This window comes from Neopelma chrysocephalum, unplaced genomic scaffold, assembly GCF_003984885.1.
Source record: "Neopelma chrysocephalum unplaced genomic scaffold, ASM398488v2 Primary Assembly neopelma1_22, whole genome shotgun sequence".
Lineage (NCBI taxonomy): Eukaryota > Metazoa > Chordata > Aves > Passeriformes > Pipridae > Neopelma > Neopelma chrysocephalum.
The window spans coordinates 7,964,999-7,986,691 of record NW_020897689.1 but is presented as its reverse complement, the minus strand read 5'-3'; the positions used below and the strand labels follow the sequence as shown (position 1 = coordinate 7,986,691).

The window sequence follows — 21,693 nt, the reverse complement described above, 5'->3', positions numbered from 1 at the left end:
TTCATATCATCACATAGGGGAGTGCTATATATACTGGGAGAACAATAGGCTCAGTTCTTTTTTTTTCTTGGTATTATCCAGAGGTAAGCCATTCAGCTCCATAAGTTTGCTTTGCATGCAGTTTTTTCAATGCTCATCACATTTTGCTGAACTTAAGTTTTGAATGCTATTTCTAAGATGTCCTGCTTGTATGCTTTATATGTTTTCTTTTGCCTATGAGTTTATCTCTGCCACATTGTGTCAAAACAATCCATGCCTATGGGATTGGCATAGGCTAGGATGTATTTTTTCACTTTCAGTGGAAAACATGATATGAGGTTTCTTGCAGTCTCCCCATTTCAGATTTATAGTGTGATGTATGGACTGATCTGGTGTGATAGCACTATCACTATTTCAGGAATTCTACTAGCCTTGATCATATAATTAATGGTATAATGATACTTCATTTGGTGTGTTTAGTAAGAATAGTATTCTCACTTAATACAGTTATTGAAAATTGCCTAGCAACACATGTTCTGACTGGATTGTTTTTATGATTGAGCTGGAAGACAGAGTAATTTTTCTGGTCACAGCCTGCCAGTTCACTTTGTCTTGTTACCCAGATATACAGAATCACATCTTTGACATCTTCTCTTCTACAGATCTGTTTTCTGCTGCCCTGACTTAAAGCAGAGCTCATCTGTGGCCTATCTCTCTCCTTTGGCCCCAAAATGACAGTAATTGCTGCAATCAGTTGTACTCTCTTATTTTCCGTTCTCTGTGAAACAAGTGCATTAGTGTTGCCCAACTCCACTGACCTATTCCTGTCAGACAATAATTTCACTGACATTGAGACGGCTTTGGCAGCCCATCTGGACTCTGCAAAAATTCCCAAAGCCAGGCGGAAGCGCTACATTTCACAGAATGACATGATTGCCATTCTTGATTATCATAATCAAGTCAGAGGCAAAGTCTTCCCACCTGCTTCCAACATGGAATATATGGTAAGTGAAATTTGTTTATTTCAGAGTAAAACAAACTGTAAGTCAGTGATTTAATTTTCTTAAACAGATTTCAAGGGTTCAGTTAAGTAGATAAATGGTTTTTTATCTATTATTGCTTACTAAAATGTCCTGTCCTTAAATTTTAAAGCCACATTAACTTAAGAAAGCAAAAGCTAAATACTGAACTCTGAACCTCTTACTTGCCCTGTTCAATTTTCATTTCCATATGTAGTCCCAGTGAAGGTTCTAAGACCCAAGTAAATGAAGTGGTGAGTTAACTGCTTGTTGGCTTGAGGAACAGTATACAATCACAACCTGTGATCACAAGTGTTTAAAGTTCTCATCATTAGTAGCCCTGTTGTTTTTGTGGACTACACTGAAAATCATTGCCCTGATGTGGGCAAAAAAGTAGCTAATGACCATTTCTAATTTCTTTCACGCATAATATTTTTGGAAGGAATATGGTAAGACTGCATTTGCAGAGTAATTCATCTGATGCACTGTTTGTCTCCTGTTCATATGTTTTACTTACTGCATATTGTTTGCGAACACCTAATACCTTTATTTTTCCATCAAATACAATGTTGCTTTCAAATGTTTCACTAATATGTAGGATTTCAGTGTGCTCATTTTCCCCCTTATGGCCAAATACTTATTATATGAATTATCTGTTCCTGCAGGTATGATAGAAGTTTTTCATTCATTGTGATTTCATACTTAGCTCTGCTAGCTAAAGCAATGTGTTTGCTACTTTGTGTTCCAACTTTGAATGCATGCATACTGGACCTCTAGTGTTAAATATAGGATGGTCAACCAAAATTTTTTTTATTTTCTAAGTAAGATATTCACATTGTTTTGAAAGCCCAGACACATTGTGTCAGCACCATAATAAATGCTTTAAGTCACAGAGTTTCTCATGTGACAACAGATGGTTAACTGGTTTGAGAAACAAGATACCATCAACTTGACATAAAAAGATGATAACAGTAATAGCAATTCCTCCTTTTTAGCAGCTAAGGAGTAACAATTTGGACATGGTTTCTATCACAGACATTACCTAAATCTGGATTTGATAATATAATCTGTTCAACACATCCCAGCAGCACCTCAAAATGCTGAGTGCACTCAAAATATTGCAGAATGAAGACCATAGGCTGAGTTTGAAGTCTGTTTAAGTGGAAAGGTCAGAGACAGAAAAAACAAGAGGTCAGAAGTCAAGCTCAGTCATCATTTTCATTGCTGTGCTCTCCACTGACGTTTCCTTTGATTCTGCATAAATAAACTTTGTTGTAATGTCTGAGGGAATGGCAGCCTACCATGCCCTTCCTTGGCTTGTGTGTTTTAGAAATGTGCTTCTGCAGTTTGCTTAAGTGAAGCCAGCACCCTGTCATACTCCCAAGGGGTTTGTAGAGTACGGTGTAGAGTACGGAAAATAGAAATCAAGCTTCCTTGATTAAATCTATTTAACCCTATATATAAACTGCAAAGATTTTATCTATATTGGTTGGGTATTCTGCTGCAGCTTTGCTGCAGCACTGATACAAAATCCAGATTGAAGGCATGGTCTTTACAGTTTCCATGCTATTCTTTTCCTTGCCTTTCTTACTATTGCTTTTACCAGTACCAGCCAGTTGTAGGATGTACTTGTGTTCCTGTCAGCATCAGCCCCATCAGTAGTCTCATGTGCAAGGTCTAAGGCTTGCTTTCACATTTGGTTTTCCAGTCTGGAAGTACTTTGTGACTTCATGCTGCAAAATTCAAAGCAGGACTGCAGGCTACATAGGTGATGATCCAGAGTGCAGCTTGAGCTTTGATCCCTAAGTGACACACAACCACTTTGCCACCGATTCTCCTTCAAAATTGAGTAAGTCTATGTATGTCCCATGTACCTACAGAGCAAAAAAAGCCCAGTGAGCAGCATCACACGTGGTGTGCTCTGCCATCTGTATTGAAGTCATGGCAGCATCTGTGTAACTTTTTACCTCTGTGACTACAGAAAGTTTTGGTAGGAAGGCCTTGAAGATGGCATGGTGCTGGTAAGCCATACCAAGACTGGAGACTAATGCCCATTTGAGTTTGCTTTGTCCATTCTTTGCTCTCTGAATAATTTCAGTATGTGGCACAGCACCTGTTGAATCTTATAGGGACACGAGGTTGCTGCTGCTATATATAAAAGATGTTGTGTCGCTCAATACTCATTTTCATTAATAAGACAGCAAACACATTGTCATTACCAGCAGAGAACGTTCACTGTACTTGAAAGAACCTTACAGAGTGTGTGTTCTTGTCCTGAATACTATGGAAAAGTGCAGGGGTAATGAAGTAAATGGCCTTTCCCATTTTCCCTAACAATGATTAAAACGGATGTCACATGTTAGAGAGCTGGAATTGCTTACAGATGCAGTAGATTGTGGAAATCTTTTGTAAGTGTGTTAAGGTAGAGAAAAACTAAGCAGTTTAGAAGCACAAGAAAAATATATTTTCTCATATTTTCTCTCTTCGTAGTCATATTAAATCGTGTTTTGTTGTTTTTTCCTAATTCTGTTAGGAACTGTTCTCATGAATTACTGTGTCACATTCTCACTTCTGTACAGTTCCATTTGCTTTTAATTCCACCTTGGTAACAACTCAGGATTTAGTTGTATGGGTTGGTTCTTGGGATTCCAGTTCTCCACACCCAACCTTTTTGGCTGTTTTTTTTCTTGGCACATTCTGTTCCTTCCCCGATACAGTCTGCTTCTTGCATGTTCAGTGCATTTATAGATATGCTGCACTCCCTTGGCATTATTCTTACTGCCCTTACTGTCTAGAAAGTTTATGTGCTGTAGGGCTCTGGATGAGAGGTCTTGAAGAAGAGCTTTGAATTCACATGCATTGGGTAGGGGAAGGTCAGATAAACACTGCAGTAACAGCTGGGGTAGTGTTTTAATTCTCTTTGGGAGAGGTGTGTCTTAGTGCTGCTCCAGCCTGTTGTTGTATGCAGTCCCCAAGGAAGCTGAACAACTGAGGAGTGAAAAACTGTGATGGGAGGCATTGTTTTATTATCAGTCCTCAGTGAAAGAAACTGGTGTGTCTTAATGCCAGTTATACTTCGGTAAACCTTTCTGTTGAGACATTGGCATCCTATGTGTTAGACTTCAAAGTAGTCCTCCTTTTGGTTCTGATTCTGGTGTTACTGATCCCTTCAACTGGACGTTTTTTCTACAGGTGCAAATTTAGTCATCGTATATGTGAAGGAAAGTAAAAGAGAACAAGAACTTCTAGGCCGATAATATAGAATTAATGAGTCCTTATTTTAATTTGGATCTTTCTTCATCATCCTAAGACTGTTTTTCTTTATTCTGCTTGTGCTCTAAAAGCTGAGGGTGTACCTGCGGAAAGAAAGATGACACCATACTTTTGACCTGGCAAAGGGTGAAAATCATCTACTTGGCTTTGCATATTTTTTCTGGAGAAAGCAGAATAATTCCATAAAATTCATGATTCAGAAAAAGTGAGGTGTAGATTTGCCAGCAGCTGTCTTGTGTGCTAAGTATGTAAATCTGTAGATACAGTGGAAGCTTGGGAACAAACAAATCCCTTTCTCTGAATGCTAATTCTGTACTATAGAGGTCTGTTTTGCCTCTCTGGAACATCTCAGCTACTTTGTAGGCCAGTAAATATTTGCAACATACTGCCAGCTGAAATTTGAGTCTCATAAAACATGTCTTTTAGTGTGCATTGATACTACCTTTAGGCTCCCAAAACATTCATTAATGAAATATCTGATTCTCATAGGATCAGATGTTATTTTTACCTTCCTTACAGTCATCCCCACTTGAGGTCACTTTCTTCATAGTCCATATGGTCTTTGTTGCAACCCATGTCACTGTGCGTGCTGGCTGAGAAGGTGCTTACACACAGGCATGCTCTTTTCAGTGTTGCATGCAGAAGTAGTAACTGGTAGAACAGGACCTTAATGAGCGTTGAACACCATCCTCCATGGAATTCCCATAGGCAAAGTGGGTTTTACTTAAGAGTAGTCTAAGGTGATCTGAATAACTTGTTGAAAAGCCATAACAAAAAACAAGCTGTGAGTATTTCACTGCTGGTTCTGCAAGGATGAGTCCTGAGCCCAGTATAGATCAACATAGTCATTAGTAGAATGGGAGTAGCATGTCTGAAGTATAATAGAGGGGACAGGACTGCATACTCAAAAGTGTGTTTGTGAAATTATGCTTGAAGATTTAAGATTTTAGGAGAAAAAAGTGCTCTAAATAAACCTGAGCCTGCTAATGAACAGAAGATGTTCAGATATTCAGATGTTCAATTTTAATTCTTTTTTGTTCAGTGATGTGTAACTGCACTTTTGTATTTGGGAAAATCTGCCCCTTGTTGAACATGTCACTTTGTAGGACTCAAAATAGTAAAAGATTTACAGACTAGCCAAAACTGAGTTTAGCTTAGTTGGTTAGAGCATGGTGCTAATAATGCTATGGTTGCAGGTTTGATCCCCTTACGTGACATTAACTTAAGAGTTGGACTGGATGATCCTTGTGGGTCTCTTACAACTTAAAATACTCTGTGATTTTGGCTACCTAGGAGTTATTTTATGTTTCTCATCAGCAGGTGGCAGGGGAACTGGAAAGGAATGGAGAATATGAGCCTATTAATTTCTAGTAAATCCGCATAAAAGACCGTGATAACAAATGAAATTACCTATTATTCTAAAAGAAAAGTAATTGTGTTCCAAAAGAAGTTCCTGTAGTCCTGTGAAAGAGCCCATGTGTGTCATGCTGGAAATCTGTGTACTCTGTATGCTTCAGGAAAGACCCTCTTTGCTGAGGTGAAGAATTTGGATACTTAGCTTCCTGTCCCAGAAAATTTGCAGAAGAGACAAAGTCAGGTCAGAGAAGCAAGAAAATAACCCACTTAGTGGTCACAAATGTAAATAAGTGCATTATTATGTCACTTCTAAATCTGAAAGTCTTGATAAAAATCTCTTGCTGTCAAGGTGATCTTAAAGATGTTCTGTGAATATGCAGTAGGTGATGGGTAAGACAAAATAAAAAAAAAAACCAACAAACCTACTTCAAGTTTTCCAAAGTCCTATTTAATACCTTTTATATGGGCATGGAAAGACTGCGTTAATTTGGTTTTCTCTTTTTCTGATAAATAAGCTTCTCAACTTGTTTACTTTACTTTTTTTTTTTTTTTTTTTTTTTTTTTCTGTTGTCAGTGTGGTTTCTTACAGACCATTCTAAACTTTAAAGGACATTTTGTTCTTGAGTCATTTGCTCTGGTTTATCTGTATGGTCCCACTGAAATCATACATGTCTGTGAGTAAGGGTTACAGGGCTAGTTCCTTCAAGATTTATGTCTAATGAGTTGGATAGGATCTCTTAATTCATGTAGTTTATCCCTGGCCTGCCGCAGGACTTCCTTCTGCATTGCATACATATGGTTTTCATCTTGTCTATTCCTGAACACATACAGTGATGCTGTCTCAGTCACATCTCTTGGCAAATATTTTACCTTAGGACTAGAAATGATTTCCAAATGTCTAACTTAAATATTTCCCTTTAAAACTCAGATAATTAATCTTTATATGCATTTTCAACTTCCAATAGTATTGCTATACTTTTTCATTTCAATCATTACCCTTTACATATTTACTGACAGTTTTCTTGGCATTAAGATGCATGTATGCATATTATTGTTCTTTAATTTCCATGTGTATGTCGTTACAATACTTCTGCATATTGGATCAAATGACAGTTGCACTCCATTTACAGCTCCTTTGTTAAATTAGTGAACACACCCTTAAATGTCAAAGAAGATTAGGCCCATCATTTTAGCTATGCATGTTCAAGGACACAAGTGCCGTAATGCATTAAAGAATTTACCGTAGAAGTTACTGGCAACCTACTTTTTCCATTGAGCAGCCCTGTTCTCTTAAATCCCATATTATACATGGTGAAAGTTGAAATAAAGTAATCAGATGATGAATCAGGGTACAAAGATCTTAATATACTTTTCATCATGCCAGAGCAAAAAGCAAAACCCTAAACGTAAGTGTAGTCCACCCCAGTCTTCTGGGAGGAGAGAAATCAAGATGCTTGGAGCTTCCCCAGTGTGGTCCACCTATCCCAGTTTGCCATAGCTTTTAGCTTGCTCTATGCTGGGAATTCACAAGTGATGTAAGAACAAATGAGAAGGGGTGTAATGGTGGAATGTGTTCACTGGTTCCAGTTTCTGCCTCTTACTACTTGTGCTTATGTTCACCTAGTTGATTATGTCCCTCCTGCCTAGTACCATAACCCAGCACCAGGAGTGTCTGAAGATCACGGGCTAATGAATTCTGGAATATTGATCCTCTCAGCAAGTTAGAATAGTACAGAACAAAGTGATGCGATTTACATGGTTACAGTTAAGAGTGTTTGTCTGCATCACAGCTTGGAAAGGAAGCAGTTATTTAACAGCAGACTCAGTCTTTTTCTTCAGTAGAGGCACAGCATGCCAACTGACAGTGAGCTGAAAGAAAGCAAGAGTAGATGGAGCTTACTTTCCACTAATTTTGGTGCAATAGAGCTACCTACCTCTCTTTTGTCTCACAGGTGAGTTTAGCCACTTATTTGTTTCCTAGTGCACCATTGTCAATAATGCAGCATTTGGCTATCACTGAGATGTAGGATCCTGCCCATTTTACTAGCAGTTTCATCTACAGAAAGCTAGGAAAGCCTGTTCAGTCTCAGTAACTGGTGTTCATCTGGGGTCAAATACAAGTGGATGCTAGCTATATGAAGTACAAAAGCCATCTGTTATGTTCAGAGTGAATGATAGAAGACCTGTTCAAAAGCTGAGTGGAAAAGACTCTTCCTGGAAAGTGCTCCTTGAAAAATCTGAAAATACTCCCCAAAAATGCTGTTGTTGATAAGTATTATGAAAAAGAATGACTGTGCTAAACTTGCGTTGGTACTAGAGCTCCATTCCAAGGTTTTATGCATAACATCCATCTTGATGGTGTTTTAGAAGAGAATATTCACATTATTTAAATTTAGTATTAGCACAAAACCTTCTAGGAGTTTAAACAAACAAACAACAACATAGTAGAGTCTCAGATAAAAAAGCAGGCTGCCCAGAGCCCTCAGATTTAGACATTCCTTTATTATTAAATGTAGCACCTCTTGAACTCCTTGGCTAAAAACAGAGACAGGGCATTTTTCACAAGAATCTTGATCCAAAGTACACAGTACTTTGTTCCATACATGAATGGAGATGATAGTAACTTTAAACCTCTCAACATTTTTATCCTCTTTCCATACCTGAAAAGAGAAATAATCTATCAAGGTCTGTGAAAATGTGTATCCTGAAGACAGCAAAAGATGGAAATCTCAGGATAGTCCCTTGTTTGCTTTTTGTACACAGAACAGTATCTTCAGCTCAGGCACCTCCACGTACGAATGTATTTGCAGGTGCCCTCAGATGGGGTTTGGGGTCTGTTTTAACACAACTGAGAATGAATGGGTTTTGCACCTATATCGATTTTTGTGATATCTGTTAATCTGTATCAAGAGAAAAAAATCTTAAATTGAGCTTTCTTCTTCTGAGAATAAAGAACTATTGTTCTTAATCTTTATTCTGCAGAAAGAAGAAGCTTCTATGTGTTTTCTTTTGCTTCATGCTGCTATGTCTTTCAGCTAGAGCTACTTAGAATATTGTAAGTATTTTCTTTGAAAACTTTTGAAGAAATTAGGAACATTTTTATCTTCTAAAAAAAACTTAAGTGGTTAGTAACAAAAAAAAGTAGAGAAAATGTGGGGTTTTTTCATATAGATGAGAAACAAAACAATACAAACCATACATTTTTCATTCACATTTTGTGTTGCTAAGAAAAGAAAATTTACTCTAATCATATATAAAATAATAGAGGTCAGACACTCTCCTGTTCAGACTTATGACCAATTGTCAGGGTGACATGGAGCTAGACAAAATTTGGTCCTTTTTGTTACCACTTCTAAGATAAGTTTTTGCCAACTAAAATATGTCTTGCAGTAGGTTAGAAAAGCACTGAATATTTTAAGATATGTAGCTCTGATATTTTACTTTTCCAAGAACTAAACAAATAATAGCATAGCAGGGAAGCTTATTGTTATTAAATCTGACAGCCTACCAATTTTCTTTTTTTCTTGTTGTTTAAAAGTCTGGTGCCAAATATGAAAAGAAATGCAGACAACTTTTAGAAGAAACAAAGTGACTATTTACAGTGATCAGGCTTAAATGATAGCCCTTTTTATTTGCACAAAATAGACACCCAGGAACATAAACTCCTGTGTAAAATATAGACTTGAATTTTCATAAGAGGAGTGTTTCTGGCAATGAGATTTCTTGGACATCTGTCTGGTGATGTACTGATTAAGACAGACCTTCTAATACTGAGCCCTTCAGAAGTGTGAATCAGATGTTTGGAGGTTTGGTTATATGAGAGTAAATTTACCATAAAACATTGCACAGTTTTACTTTGAGTTGCAGTGGAGTATTGGACAAGCAGCTTGATGTATTAACCCTCTATTTATTTGCAAAGGAATGACGTATGGAGCTGCGATTCCCATGAAGATGTTTTTCTCTAGAGGGGCAGACTGGCATTTTCTGTGTAAGCTTTATTACCTAATGCATGTGAGAAAGGACCTACATGTGTGGTAGGCACCAATTACAATAAGCACAGAAAAATTTCTAACAGGTGGAAGTTGAGATTAAAAAATATACGTATTCCTAGAGAGAGAACCTAGAGTCCAAATGATCTCAAGGCCAAATAAATACATAAAGTTTGCCAAATCTGTCTAAGTTCCAATGAGCTCATATGTTTTCACCACACAGTATGTATTGAGAAAAAGTGAAGGCAAAGAGACAAGGTTCCTTCAGTCACTTTGCTGAAAAAGCATGCAGGCAGAAGGGCTGTTGGATTGTTTTATTAAGCTTTGTGCCAGATTTGTGGTAGTAAACGTGGAAGGGGGGGGGTCCTACAGAAAGTTTCTAGACCTAAAAATGCTACAGGTTTGACTGTATGAAAATGAAAGGGAGAAGTTGTACCCTGCATCCCACTGTGGGATTTCGGAGAAACAGCCTATGCATGTGCAAGTGGTGTGGCTGGTGCAAGGCTGAGTGACCCGTGAGGACAAGACCTGCATGTTGGAGGGTAGCAGCCTACATGTGCTAATCCACTCTGGGACTTGCACTAGCAGCTGTGGAATGCAGCTGCACAGATGGACTGGACATGTCGGACTTCATCCCTTGGCTTCACAGTGTTTTTCCCAGAGGAAGAAATTGCTTGAATCAAGGTCTTCTTCTTTCTCACTTGCTGCCATTCTGGAAGTAAGAACTTTTGATCTTCAACTGGGCAAACAAACAGAAGCACAGGGCTGCTGGAGAGTAAAAAAAAAAGGTCTGAGGTGAAAAGGCTAATTTTTTGACTGATCACTGCTAAAAGGTCCTACTGGCTATCTTTCTGAGGTGCCTAGGAACCACCATGGATTTGTTTGTGCAAAATAACAATCTGAATATCACTAATGTGAGTCCACATTAGTTGCCATGCAACTCTATTCAAATTCCATATCCCAGCATTTCATTTGCCATCTCATCACCTAACTGCAGTCGTGTAAAAAAGCTGTTGTAGAGGGGACTGATTAAAACAGCATAATTCACCTGTTTGCTCTGGATTTGTACCTGGTACTTGTCACTCCAGCTGTACAGCTGGAGGCAGCCATCTGAGGGTCTAGTCATGCCACAACTGTTCTGTCATTATGGTCAGCAGCCCTCACCCTATGGGCACTTGGGGAATTCCTAGGAAGGTAGTGGGTGACTATGTTTTGCCTAAGGTACTTGTTTTATCATTGAGAAATATGCATAATACTGTCTTAGCTGATGTGTCATATTAAAAAAAACACAACAAACTAAACCCAAACAGTTAAGTATTGAAGATTGCTTCTGGTATTTAACACTCAGAGGAGTGCTCTGATGAGGTTCCCTTGTACTCTTGTGCAAGTGAGGAGAGCTTCCTTGCTTCTGGCAATAAAACGGAGCCAAGAAAGATCAAGGATCATGATGGCAAAAGAAAAATGAAAGCACAGGTTTGGATCCCTTGAGGGCTTTAAAATGGTCATTAACAGACCCCCTAGGCTACGAGGTTGAAAACATATCTTGACGGATTCCCCAGCTAGCCCATGTGTTCTATCTTGCAGTCTCAGGGAAAGAACACTACTATGTACCTAATTTTTTTTATATTTAAACACTTCTAAAAGCTTCCAGTTTACACACAGATACTTACACAGAATGAAAAAAAATCATTAATACAGTGTATCACTGTGTATTCTGCTCCCATTGTATTTAGATCACAAGTTCTTGCTACCTGTTGCCATTAATAACCATTTCAGAGTACTTGCAGAGAAGAGGAGAGTTCATTGTCACTTGATTTGGTAGTGATGTCTCTCTCATACAACAAGGCCTGCATAGAGATATAACAATATTAAGTCAGGTTTGCTAAGAACATCTGAAAATGATGGATATGTGAAGTCACAGTTCAATTACACTGACTAAAGCAAAGCAGAGATTAAAAGCATAATTTTCAGGGTATGAAGCCCATCACTGGTGCTCTGGAAGTATTGGGCCTTGGGATTTTATTGATATCAAGGAAACATGTCATTTTGGGTCTGGTACCTTTATTAAAGCAGGGGGCATATATTCATTATAGGCCTTCAGTATGACTAGGTGAAAGAGTTAATGTCAGATGCTCCTTAAGAACCTTCTGCTTTCATGGAACACTTCTCAGTTTTGCCACACAAAAGGTTGTAGTCCTCTTAGTCTTCCCTGTAAGTACTCATTTAAATGGAATAGCTTTCTCCTTCTGTTGCAGAAATAGGAGGTAAAGCTGAAAGCAGCAAGGTGACCTCACTACTTTTTCTGTAAGTAGATGATGTTGAACAAGTTTACCAAAACAAATACATGGAACACTTCTAATCACTTCTTCAGGCTCTGCTAACAGATGTTGCAGTAGTGCATTTAAAACTAGGAATTTAAAACTTTTTTCTTTACAAATGTATCCAGCATATTTTTAATAATACATCAGTCCTTTAGAAAGTTTACAGTAAGAACAAGTGATTATGTTTGCCTCCCAAGCTATGTGTTGAACAGAGTGTCAAGAGAAAGCTACTGCATTTAAATGATTGATATTTGGAGTACAATTCTGCCTACAATGAAAATGAGCAGAACCGTTCAAGTTATAGTTAGTAATGGTGATGTACACAATTCCTCAAATTAAAACATAGCCATTAGTGTAGGAAAGAAACAGCCAATTATTTTTCAACAAATGTTGTGGACAGATCTTTGCAATATTGTAGTGGTTTCTTTTTCATCATCAGATTGTTTATTCAGCTTCATCATTATTTTAATACCTAAGAGCATAGTTGTGACCAGCACCTCCTGTTCCAACAAAGCTATTCCAACAAAGAACAAAAGGGCAACTTCATCCTTCTACATATAAATGATCTAAGAATGAGTGAGAGACAGCTATAGAAACAGCTATAAAAAGGGAGGGTACGAGGCAACTGTGACCCACAAAATTAAAAGGCTTCTCTTGGGGAAGGAAGTTCACTTTTTGGGCTTCAAGAAATTTCATTCAACAAGAAGGAGATTTTGTTGTACACTCTATTGCTTATTACACACTCTATGGATTAAATATTTTACTATTTGTTTATATAGGGGAAATAAAAAAACAAACAAACAAAAACTTGGATGAAATTCTGGCTTGCTGGCAAAATTCCTGCTGACTATATTAATGCTAAGATTTTATTCCTAACTCTCAAGATGCATGTGCTGTGTGAGTGCAGAGAACAACCCAGAGCTGCCTCACAAAGTGGTCTCTGGTGTTGAAATACCCTGTGTAGAAGCACTGTCTTGTTCCTTGTGTTCAGTCCTCTTGAGAATTTTCAGGTGATGTGTAGTTTTAAAGTGTTGTTTTGCAGGGAGCAGTGCAGAGAGTACAGTCAGAAAGCTTTCTAGGAAATTAGTCTTTGGCTCAAGAAAGAAAAATAAATTGGCCAAAGGATGTTAATTTCAAGTTGCCAGTGGAAGTGTGGTGACACACTTTAACTCTGTTGCAGCTCAGTTAGACCCAGTTGAGGAGTGGGAGGGTTTCCATGATGGACCAAATCAGTGATATGGAGCTTTGAGCAGATCTTTATACTGTATGGAAGGAAGGTGATTTCTTCCCCAACTACTTACAACCTGGCAAATGAAGATTTGCTATCTCCAGGGAGAGAATAAGCATAGTTTGGCAGTGGGAGTTTGCATGATCAGCATTTAAGGATGAGTCACCTTCTCAGACCCACTGAGTATGGAAGTCTCTCCTTTTTCCCTTTTACAATTTTGTGTTCATGTCAAGCAGCTTTCTCTGATGTGTTTAATAGGAACACTGGATTGTCCATAATTTCAGAGTTTATAGTTTTGTTTATCACTTTGGGTTTTTTTTAATCTTTGCTAATTACCTTGAACTTTTTAATTTCTCCTCATACAAAAACTTTCCCTCTTGCTTTCTAGTTACTTCAGTTTCTCTTTTTAGAGTATTTTTGTATTTCTTTATGTGCTATTTATCTATGTACAATAACGAAGCCTCGTGGGTTCAAAAATCTAAATGTCTTTGCCCTGTTCTCTTGCATGCCCAAAACAGGGGACTGAACTGAGACACAAATTATTACAAGTGTGGACTCAAGATTAGACTTCTTTTGAGAGGGCTGAACTAATGGCACATTCTCTGACAATTTATAAGACTTTAGGTCATTATGAGATAAGTTTTTCTACTTCAGCTTATATTAGTTGCTTGCATTTTTATAGAATCATAGGATCATTTGGGTTATACAGGACCTTAAAGATCATCTACGCCTGCCATGTGCAGAGACATCTTAGTACCAGATTAATCAGAGTCCCATCCAACCCGGCCTTGAACGCTTCCAGAGATGGGGCATCAACAATTTCTCTCAGCAACCTATTTCAGTGTCTCACCATCCTCTCAGTAAATAACTTCTTCCCAATATCTAATCTAAACCTTCCCACTTTCAGCTTAGAGCCATTCCCCCTTGTCCTATCACTTCATCCCAGTGCAAAAAGTCTCTCTCCATCTTTCTTGCAGGCTCACTTCAGGTACTGAAAGACCCTATAAAGTCTCTCTAATGCCTTCTCTTCTTCTGTTGTTAATCTAGAGCTAGTCCACCTTTTCTTCTAGGAATGTAAAATATAATAAAATAAGGAAGGTGAACCACTTCGACTTCTTCATTGAAATACAAATGATTTACATAGCAGTAGGGGACACTGTACAAAGGCTTTTCATCAGCCTGCTAATGAAGAAATAGAGGAAATTTAATTTAATGCTGCATATGCTCACCTGCCCTTTATTTCTTAGCCAGTAGTTATTTTCTTTCTCTTTGTCTCTATTTTTTTATGTTTGCCGAAAATTTATTCTGTCCAGAAAGTGGTCAAGAGTAAAAAGATAACAGAAAGCAGAGTGTACTATACATGACAAACCCATGACATTTTAACTGAGTTTGAAAGAACACTCTGAAACTTTACCAATCAAATGCTTCAGATGATTCCTGATAACCAGAAAATGAAGCTGAGAAGAAGTGAAAGTGAACTAGAAATACTCTCAATGTCCAAGGCAGGGGCTGTGCCTCATTTGAGAGGTTTTTAATAGTGAAAACCTAATCCAGTCTTCACATTTCTTTCAAACACCTAGTATGCTATTTTGCAAGGCAATTTAGTACACAAAAATATGCTGTGTGGAAATCAGGATCTCGGCACTGTTTGTGCAAATACAGTACACATTTAGATTATTGCGGGAGTGCAGCCAGGTCACTTGGGAGCAAGCATGCAAACCTCATGTTCAGCCTCCTGGCAGGAGCACTCATGCCAGAAGCATGATTAATCCCAGCAAAGGAGGGTGTTTATAGGGTGTCACAGTCCTGGCGGAGCAGCCCCTTATGGATACACACCAGGCAGCTGTGTTTGGACCCACATGCTGGATCCATGTGCTCCTCTGCTCCCCTGGGCCTGGGCAGGCTCTAAATGCTGACTGTGGCCCCAGCCTTTCAGCCCACTCCCCTGGCAGACTTTTATGCTTGTACCTGCTCTTTAAGCCCTCTTTTTGGGACCACTGCTGTACCACAGGGATTATAAAGGTTTTTTTGTACACTGGCCACATGCAGCTAGTTAACTAAATGGCAGAGATTCAAAGCAGAAGAAATATCTATGCACTGCTTTCTTCACGTTGGGCCCTGGAGACTATCCTGAGTTTTGGATGGTGCCATATCAGTCCTGTGTCCCCTCTCTTGCACCCTCATGCACCCTAGCTTAGCCTTATCTTCCCTAGTTATACACTTATCTCTAACTCCTCCAAGAAACTCCATTAATTTTTCAGAGCTGAAGTCTAAGTGTTCTTTGGCTTGAAAACCATTCCTTCATAGCATGCTTCGTCTCTCTTTCGTCCTCATACTGGCATGCTTTGACTTTGTTCTGGGAGCTTTTCTGAACAGGTGTAAAATAGATCTTCTCTGTGTTAAGTATCACCTATCTTTCTGTCCCTAAGGTGGTTCCACTTGAATGGAGGATGATTTGTGTTAAGGGTTCTTATTGGTCTCTGTTGCACTTCTTCATCTTCAATCTTGGAAGTACCTCACCCACTCCACATTCACAAAAGCTTGGTTCAGTAGTCTGGCAATTTCATAAAATTTACTAAATTTTGTCCTTCTCACTAAGAGAAATTTCTCAAACTACCAGAGTCAGGGCACGAATTACTGTCCTAGTCAATGGTTAGCCTTTTCACTCTGCAGGTTAGTGAAATTAAAACTGAATTAAGTGTTAGAAATCATTATTAGCATGTAATTCAGAAAATATTTGTGACATGGGCCACCTTATGCTTTGATAAGTTTATTTTTGACTTTGCTTGTTATTTCATACCTCTATTTCACAGCCACTTGAGATTTATGAGTTTGAGTTTGCGTTTGTCTTTAAAGAGCTGTGATGGGCTGCGTGGGCAATTTTACCACATTCTGTTCCTGCCTTTATATCTACAAGTCACTACAACTATCCTGCACCTAAACACTCCACACAGGGTATTCAAAATATACATCTAATTCCAGAATCTACAGCCTACTTGGGTATCCCTTAAGCACTAAGATATACCAGGATTTGTGTGCACTTATAACATAGCAGTGAGATAGTCTTTATCTGGAGCTCCAGTAGGTTATATTGTCGGTGTCTCCATTATTGCTGAGGCAAGCTTGTTTTGCTATTTTGCTGCAGAGAAAGCAGCAGTTACAAATCAGGCATGTAATTGAGCAGGCAAGGTATATAAAGCAGATAGTGTTTAAGTTCATTTGTCATGTTCCAAACATTGCAGAACTTAAGAATTGAAATTGTCTCTTCTTACAGAGCTGTTATCCTTTTAGTCCGGGCAGTGAACAATGTCAGCTCCTGTGCAGAATAAAGTAATGAAACTCATACTGCACCTGGAAACTATTCATAGTCTTTGCCTTTGTGTAAACCCTTTTATTGACCTTGTGACCTCAAATATGAAGAGCTGCCACACACATTCACTCTGGCTATAGGCACTCCTGAGGTCCTATTTCAAAATTTTTGGTGTTTTTGTGGGCTGTGTAATACCTATGCTGAATTGTTCTTCCCCATGTTCCTCTCCTTCACTTTCTGTCTGAGTCTCAGCCAATATTTCACTCCTCTCCACACATGGATCTCATCAACACAGGAGGGAAAATGGTAGGAGAATGTCTGTAGGTGAAGGGCTTTTCCAGAAAAAAAAGGGAGAGATCTGAATACTTGGCTTCCTCTAATGATGTGGGCAGGAATTCTGTCCAGCAATAGGGCAAATCCTGCTGGATACTGTACATGCTACCTCACATCTTTCCAGATCTGATGTGTTACAATAGTATATTTGTGAGTTAAGATACTTGTTTCTTGTGTTCTAGTATTATGATTGGTATTTGTTTTTTTCTGTTCTACTGCTAAGGATATTTTATTTTGTTAGGTCTGGGATGAAACGCTTGCCAAATCTGCAGAGGCTTGGGCTGCTACATGCATTTGGGACCATGGACCTTCCTACCTACTGAGATTCTTGGGCCAGAACCTGTCTGTAAGAACTGGAAGGTAAAAGGATACCCTACAAAACAATTATTTTGCCAACCTTTGAACAACCTTTGAGATCCAGATTTTGGACTGATGCTAGTGTCATCTGCTCTTCTATAGTCTACATCCATCTATTTTCATTTGGCTTAAGAATATTATTGCTTAATACTGTGCCCCTAGTGTTACTCTTTCTGTATTTTAAACAAACACAGGTATCGATCTATTCTCCAGCTGGTAAAGCCATGGTACGATGAGGTGAAGGATTATGCTTTCCCTTATCCTCAAGATTGCAATCCCAGATGCCCCATGCGATGTTATGGACCCATGTGCACCCATTACACACAGGTTGTATAAATTACTTTCCTCTATTCAAAATATACTGTCCAAAGCTGAATTTTTCCATGATGTATCTATACGTCCCTCTCTCAAATAAATGTGTATATATATATATATATGTATATTTCTTTTCAATTTGGACTTCACCAATAATAAATATTTATTCAGATGGTTTGGGCCACTTCCAATCGTATAGGCTGCGCAATCCACACGTGCCACAATATGAACGTCTGGGGATCTGTTTGGCGACGAGCTGTTTACTTGGTATGCAACTATGCCCCAAAGTGAGTTACTTTCTTTTATTTTTGATTATTTTTATAGTTTGTGCATGTTTTGTTCCTCTCATTGGACTGCTTAATCCTTTTTCTGCAGCATGACCTCTATTTGTGCCTTTGATTCGGGCTGTTCCTTTATTCAAACTTTTCATCTGAACATACAGAAATGTATGACTTCGTTTACAGGAAAGAAAAGGAATCAACTTGATGTGTACGAAACAAAACCAAAACCTTGTTTTCTGTTGTTGCTGTTTATATTATTATAAAAACTTTGTCTTCCTTCTTTGCCTGACTCCACTTTACTTTGAATTCCCTATTTCTTCACTCTTTTATATATATGCACATATGAATTAGACTTCCTCAGGGAAGTAATTCCTCTGTATATCAAGCATTTGATTTACCGAGAGGTGGGCCTGTGCGAACCTCATGAAATTCAGTAAGGCCAGATGCACCTGGGTCGAGGCAATCCCAAGCACAAATACAGGCTGAGTAGTGAGTGAATTGAGAGCACCCCTGAGGAGAAGGACTTGTGGGTGTTTGTGGATGAAAAGCTCAATATGACTCAGCAAGACATGCTTGCAGCCCAGAAGGCCAACCATACCCTGGGCTGCATCAAAAGAGGCATGACCAGCAGGTCAAGGGAGGTGATTCTCCCCTCTGCTCTGTTCTCCACTTGGAGTGCTGCATCCAGGTCTGGGGTCCTCAGCACAATAAAAATGTGGATCTGTTAGGGCAGGTCCACAGGAAAACCCCTAAGTTGATCACAGGGCTGGAACACCTCTCTTATGAAGACAGGCTGAGAGAATTGGGGCTGTTCAGCCTGAAGAAGAGAAAGCTCCAGGGAGACCTTGTATCAGTCTTCCAGTACCTGAATGGGGCTTGCAAGAAGTCTGAAGAGAGACTTATCAGTAGGGCATGTAGTGATAGGACAAGAGGAAATGCCCTTAAGCTGAAGGAGGACAGGTTTAGGTTAGGCATTAGGAAGAAATTCTTTACTATAAGGGTGGTGAGGCACTGGAACAGGTTGCCCAGAGAGGTTGTGGGCTCCCCATCGCTGGAGCTGTTCAAGATGGGACTCTGATCAACCTGGTTTAGTGAAGGGTTCCCTGCCTGTGGCAGTGGGATTGGAACTAGATGATCTTTAAAGTCACTTCCAACCCAAACCATTCTATGATTCATGAACAGTGATGGTACTTGTTGTTGTCCACAGGATACCTTTGCATATGACCATGCTGCATGAATAGCATCCTTAACATTGGTTCCACATAAAGTCCATCAACCTAAGGCCCATGTCTACAAATCCATCTCATCTTGCCTTCCATATTAGGGTCTGTTAAAGTACAGGTCATAGATACACACAGGTGGCCCTATATCCAGTAGCTTGCAGAGGTTGGTGTTAGGTTGAAATAAAGAAATTAATTTTCTCCCAGCATTTCCTAGACGTCATCCCAAGCTTACTCTGGGTGCAGAATGAGTCAGTAAAGTATAGCTCTGAGACATGTTTGATTTGCGGTCTGGTTTGGACCACTATTTCAAAAGTAGCATGGACAGTGTTAAGTGACTGGTTTCTCTGACTGTATATTAGGCAAAGACATAGTTCTGTGTAGGAATCTAAGTATAATTAATTGAGCATGTTTTCCATAAACTTGGTGGCACAGGTCCATTTGTGGTAAAGACTATGCAAGAATATGTCATTATTCTAGCTGTTATATGAGTAAAAGAATTTTTAAAGATTTTGCAAGATAGGATTTAGTAAGAAAACTTACTTGGGGAAAAAACCAGCTTTAGAAATCAAGGAGATTTCTCTGTCCTTTTCTTTTTAATATTTACTAGAAAAGGATGGTAAGAAATGAGTGTGAGGGAGCAAAGATTAGGCAGCAAAACTATATCTGACTTCTAGTTCTGCAGTATGGACAGGGTGAAATCAAAGTTTACAAGAAAAACCCAAATATTATTTGAAAAAAATATTAAAAATTGCAAACTTGGTAGAATACTTCTCTCATTTTCATATATAAGAAGAAAATGGTTTTATGCATTAGGTATTATTGAAAGCTGATGTATTGTTGTGTATCAGTTACCAATGAATTGTGAAATTTTGTATTTTGCAAGTCTAAAAATCCCACTGCTTCTGAAACACCAAACCAAAGCCTGGAGTTATGAGTTTTTTCTCGGAGTGAGATTGTGAATAGACCTTTAATTCATAAGTAGTGGAATAATTATTTTCACATCTACTTCTTGCAAAGTCACAAAAATTATATTGAGTAGTCTTGCCGGGATTAAGTTTGTATTTCTAAGATTTAATTAGGTTGAGTTAAGGACGTTGGGCTTAGAGTCCTTGGTCACACACACATAGGTCTCTTTGCCAGTTGGTAGTCTGTGTCCGAGTAACCAGCACATCAGAAACTCCTCTACAGAATAATGGAGTGAATATTACAGCCCCAACTTGAGTTACTAAGATTGGAATTTGGCAAAGATTTAGGATTTAGAACTCAAGTAATTTTCACTGATGCCATGCTGTAACACTTAAAAATATTTGTGCTTCTGAAATGAGGGGGAGAAAAATAAAGTTAAGCAGGATAATTGCAAAGTTTACAAAGGCCCTGCCCCAGTTTATCTAACAGTCTGACACAAATCAGCCGTGTGTTGCATAGAAAATGAAGCAGAAATCAGTTTTCAGCAAATTCTTTCTAGATTTCCATATCTGTTATCAAGGTAAATATATTTCCTGAGCACTTAATCTGCTGTACCCATTTGGAAGAGAAGTAGGAATGAGCAAATTATTTGAGATTCCTATTTTCTTCCAAGGCACAGCCCAGACCAGGGCTTTTGATCCAGTGTTATTGGCTAGGAGGTGAGGGCTGACAAAATGTTTCATAAATAATTGCATTACTCACTGCTATTACACGTCACATGCAAACTAAAGGAAAGTTCTCTGCTCTGTGAGACATAACATTTAAATAAAAATCTAATTTTAACTTTCTGCCTACAATCATGAGTGTTAGATGAATTTCTAAAAGCTTGTGGTTTATATAAACTCCTTAAAGTCTGGATGCGTTTTTCAGATGTTCATGGATGTTTCAGAGTTACCTCTTTTCATATCATCACTCTCCAGACTTTTTACCCCTTTCATCCTAGGGTATGCTATGCAGCTCTGTTCACCAAACAGGAGTCCTTCTCCTTTCATTAGCATCTATGAGACCCTTGGAAATACCCAAATTCAGTTCTTTTTAATACATTACTGGTGCAAATAGTTTTTATCTTCCCTTTTCTTGAATGATGAATTCAGCATCAGAGCTTCACAGTGTGGACCTAGGGTAGTGCAACCTAAGAGTAAGATTTAACTAGTTTGTTTTTCTGTCTTCCAAGTACAAGCTTTTAAGATAACTGCTAGACAAAAAGGTGCTCAAGGAAAACCTTGCACCAATGCTTATTTTGCTAATTTTTCATAAATATAGCCCTCCAGTAAAAAGTACTCTTGCCCCAGGATCAGAGAATCAAAAATTGCTTGGCTGTAGCAAAAGCAAAAAGTCTAGGACTTCACAGAGATGAAAGGACATGGCATGGATGTCACTGGCCTTGGGTGACATGGTCATTCTCCTGCTGTTTTTTGGTTTGCTTCTCAGTAAAATACAGAAATAAATTAATAGTGTGTTTTTAGTAACAGACAATTTATAGGATATCAATGGATGTGAACTTTAGTCACTCAAAACAAGTATGTTTAATGAATTTTTTTCTTCCACTCTGAAATTACTAAGCATTCTTTTTCTTTTTTGTTTTCAGGGGAAACTGGATTGGAGAAGCACCATATAAAGTAGGAGTCCCATGTTCAGCTTGTCCTCCAAGCTATGGAGGTTCTTGTACCGACAATCTTTGTTTCCCAGGAGTAACATCAAACTACTTATACTGGTTTAAATAAGTTAAGGTTTACATTATTT

At 38.5% G+C, this 21,693-nt stretch overlaps 1 protein-coding gene across 1 annotated transcript; it reads left to right on the top strand.

Annotated features, from left to right (window-relative positions):
• The first annotated feature begins 710 nt into the window (after positions 1–710).
• On the top strand, positions 711–21,674 carry PI15 (peptidase inhibitor 15). Its single transcript, XM_027681328.1, has 5 exons — positions 711–983; positions 17,050–17,168; positions 17,360–17,492; positions 17,652–17,767; positions 21,539–21,674. Exons 1-5 carry the CDS (start codon positions 711–713, stop codon positions 21,672–21,674), a joined length of 777 nt encoding a protein of 258 aa, XP_027537129.1.
• Positions 21,675–21,693: the final 19 nt, after the last annotated feature.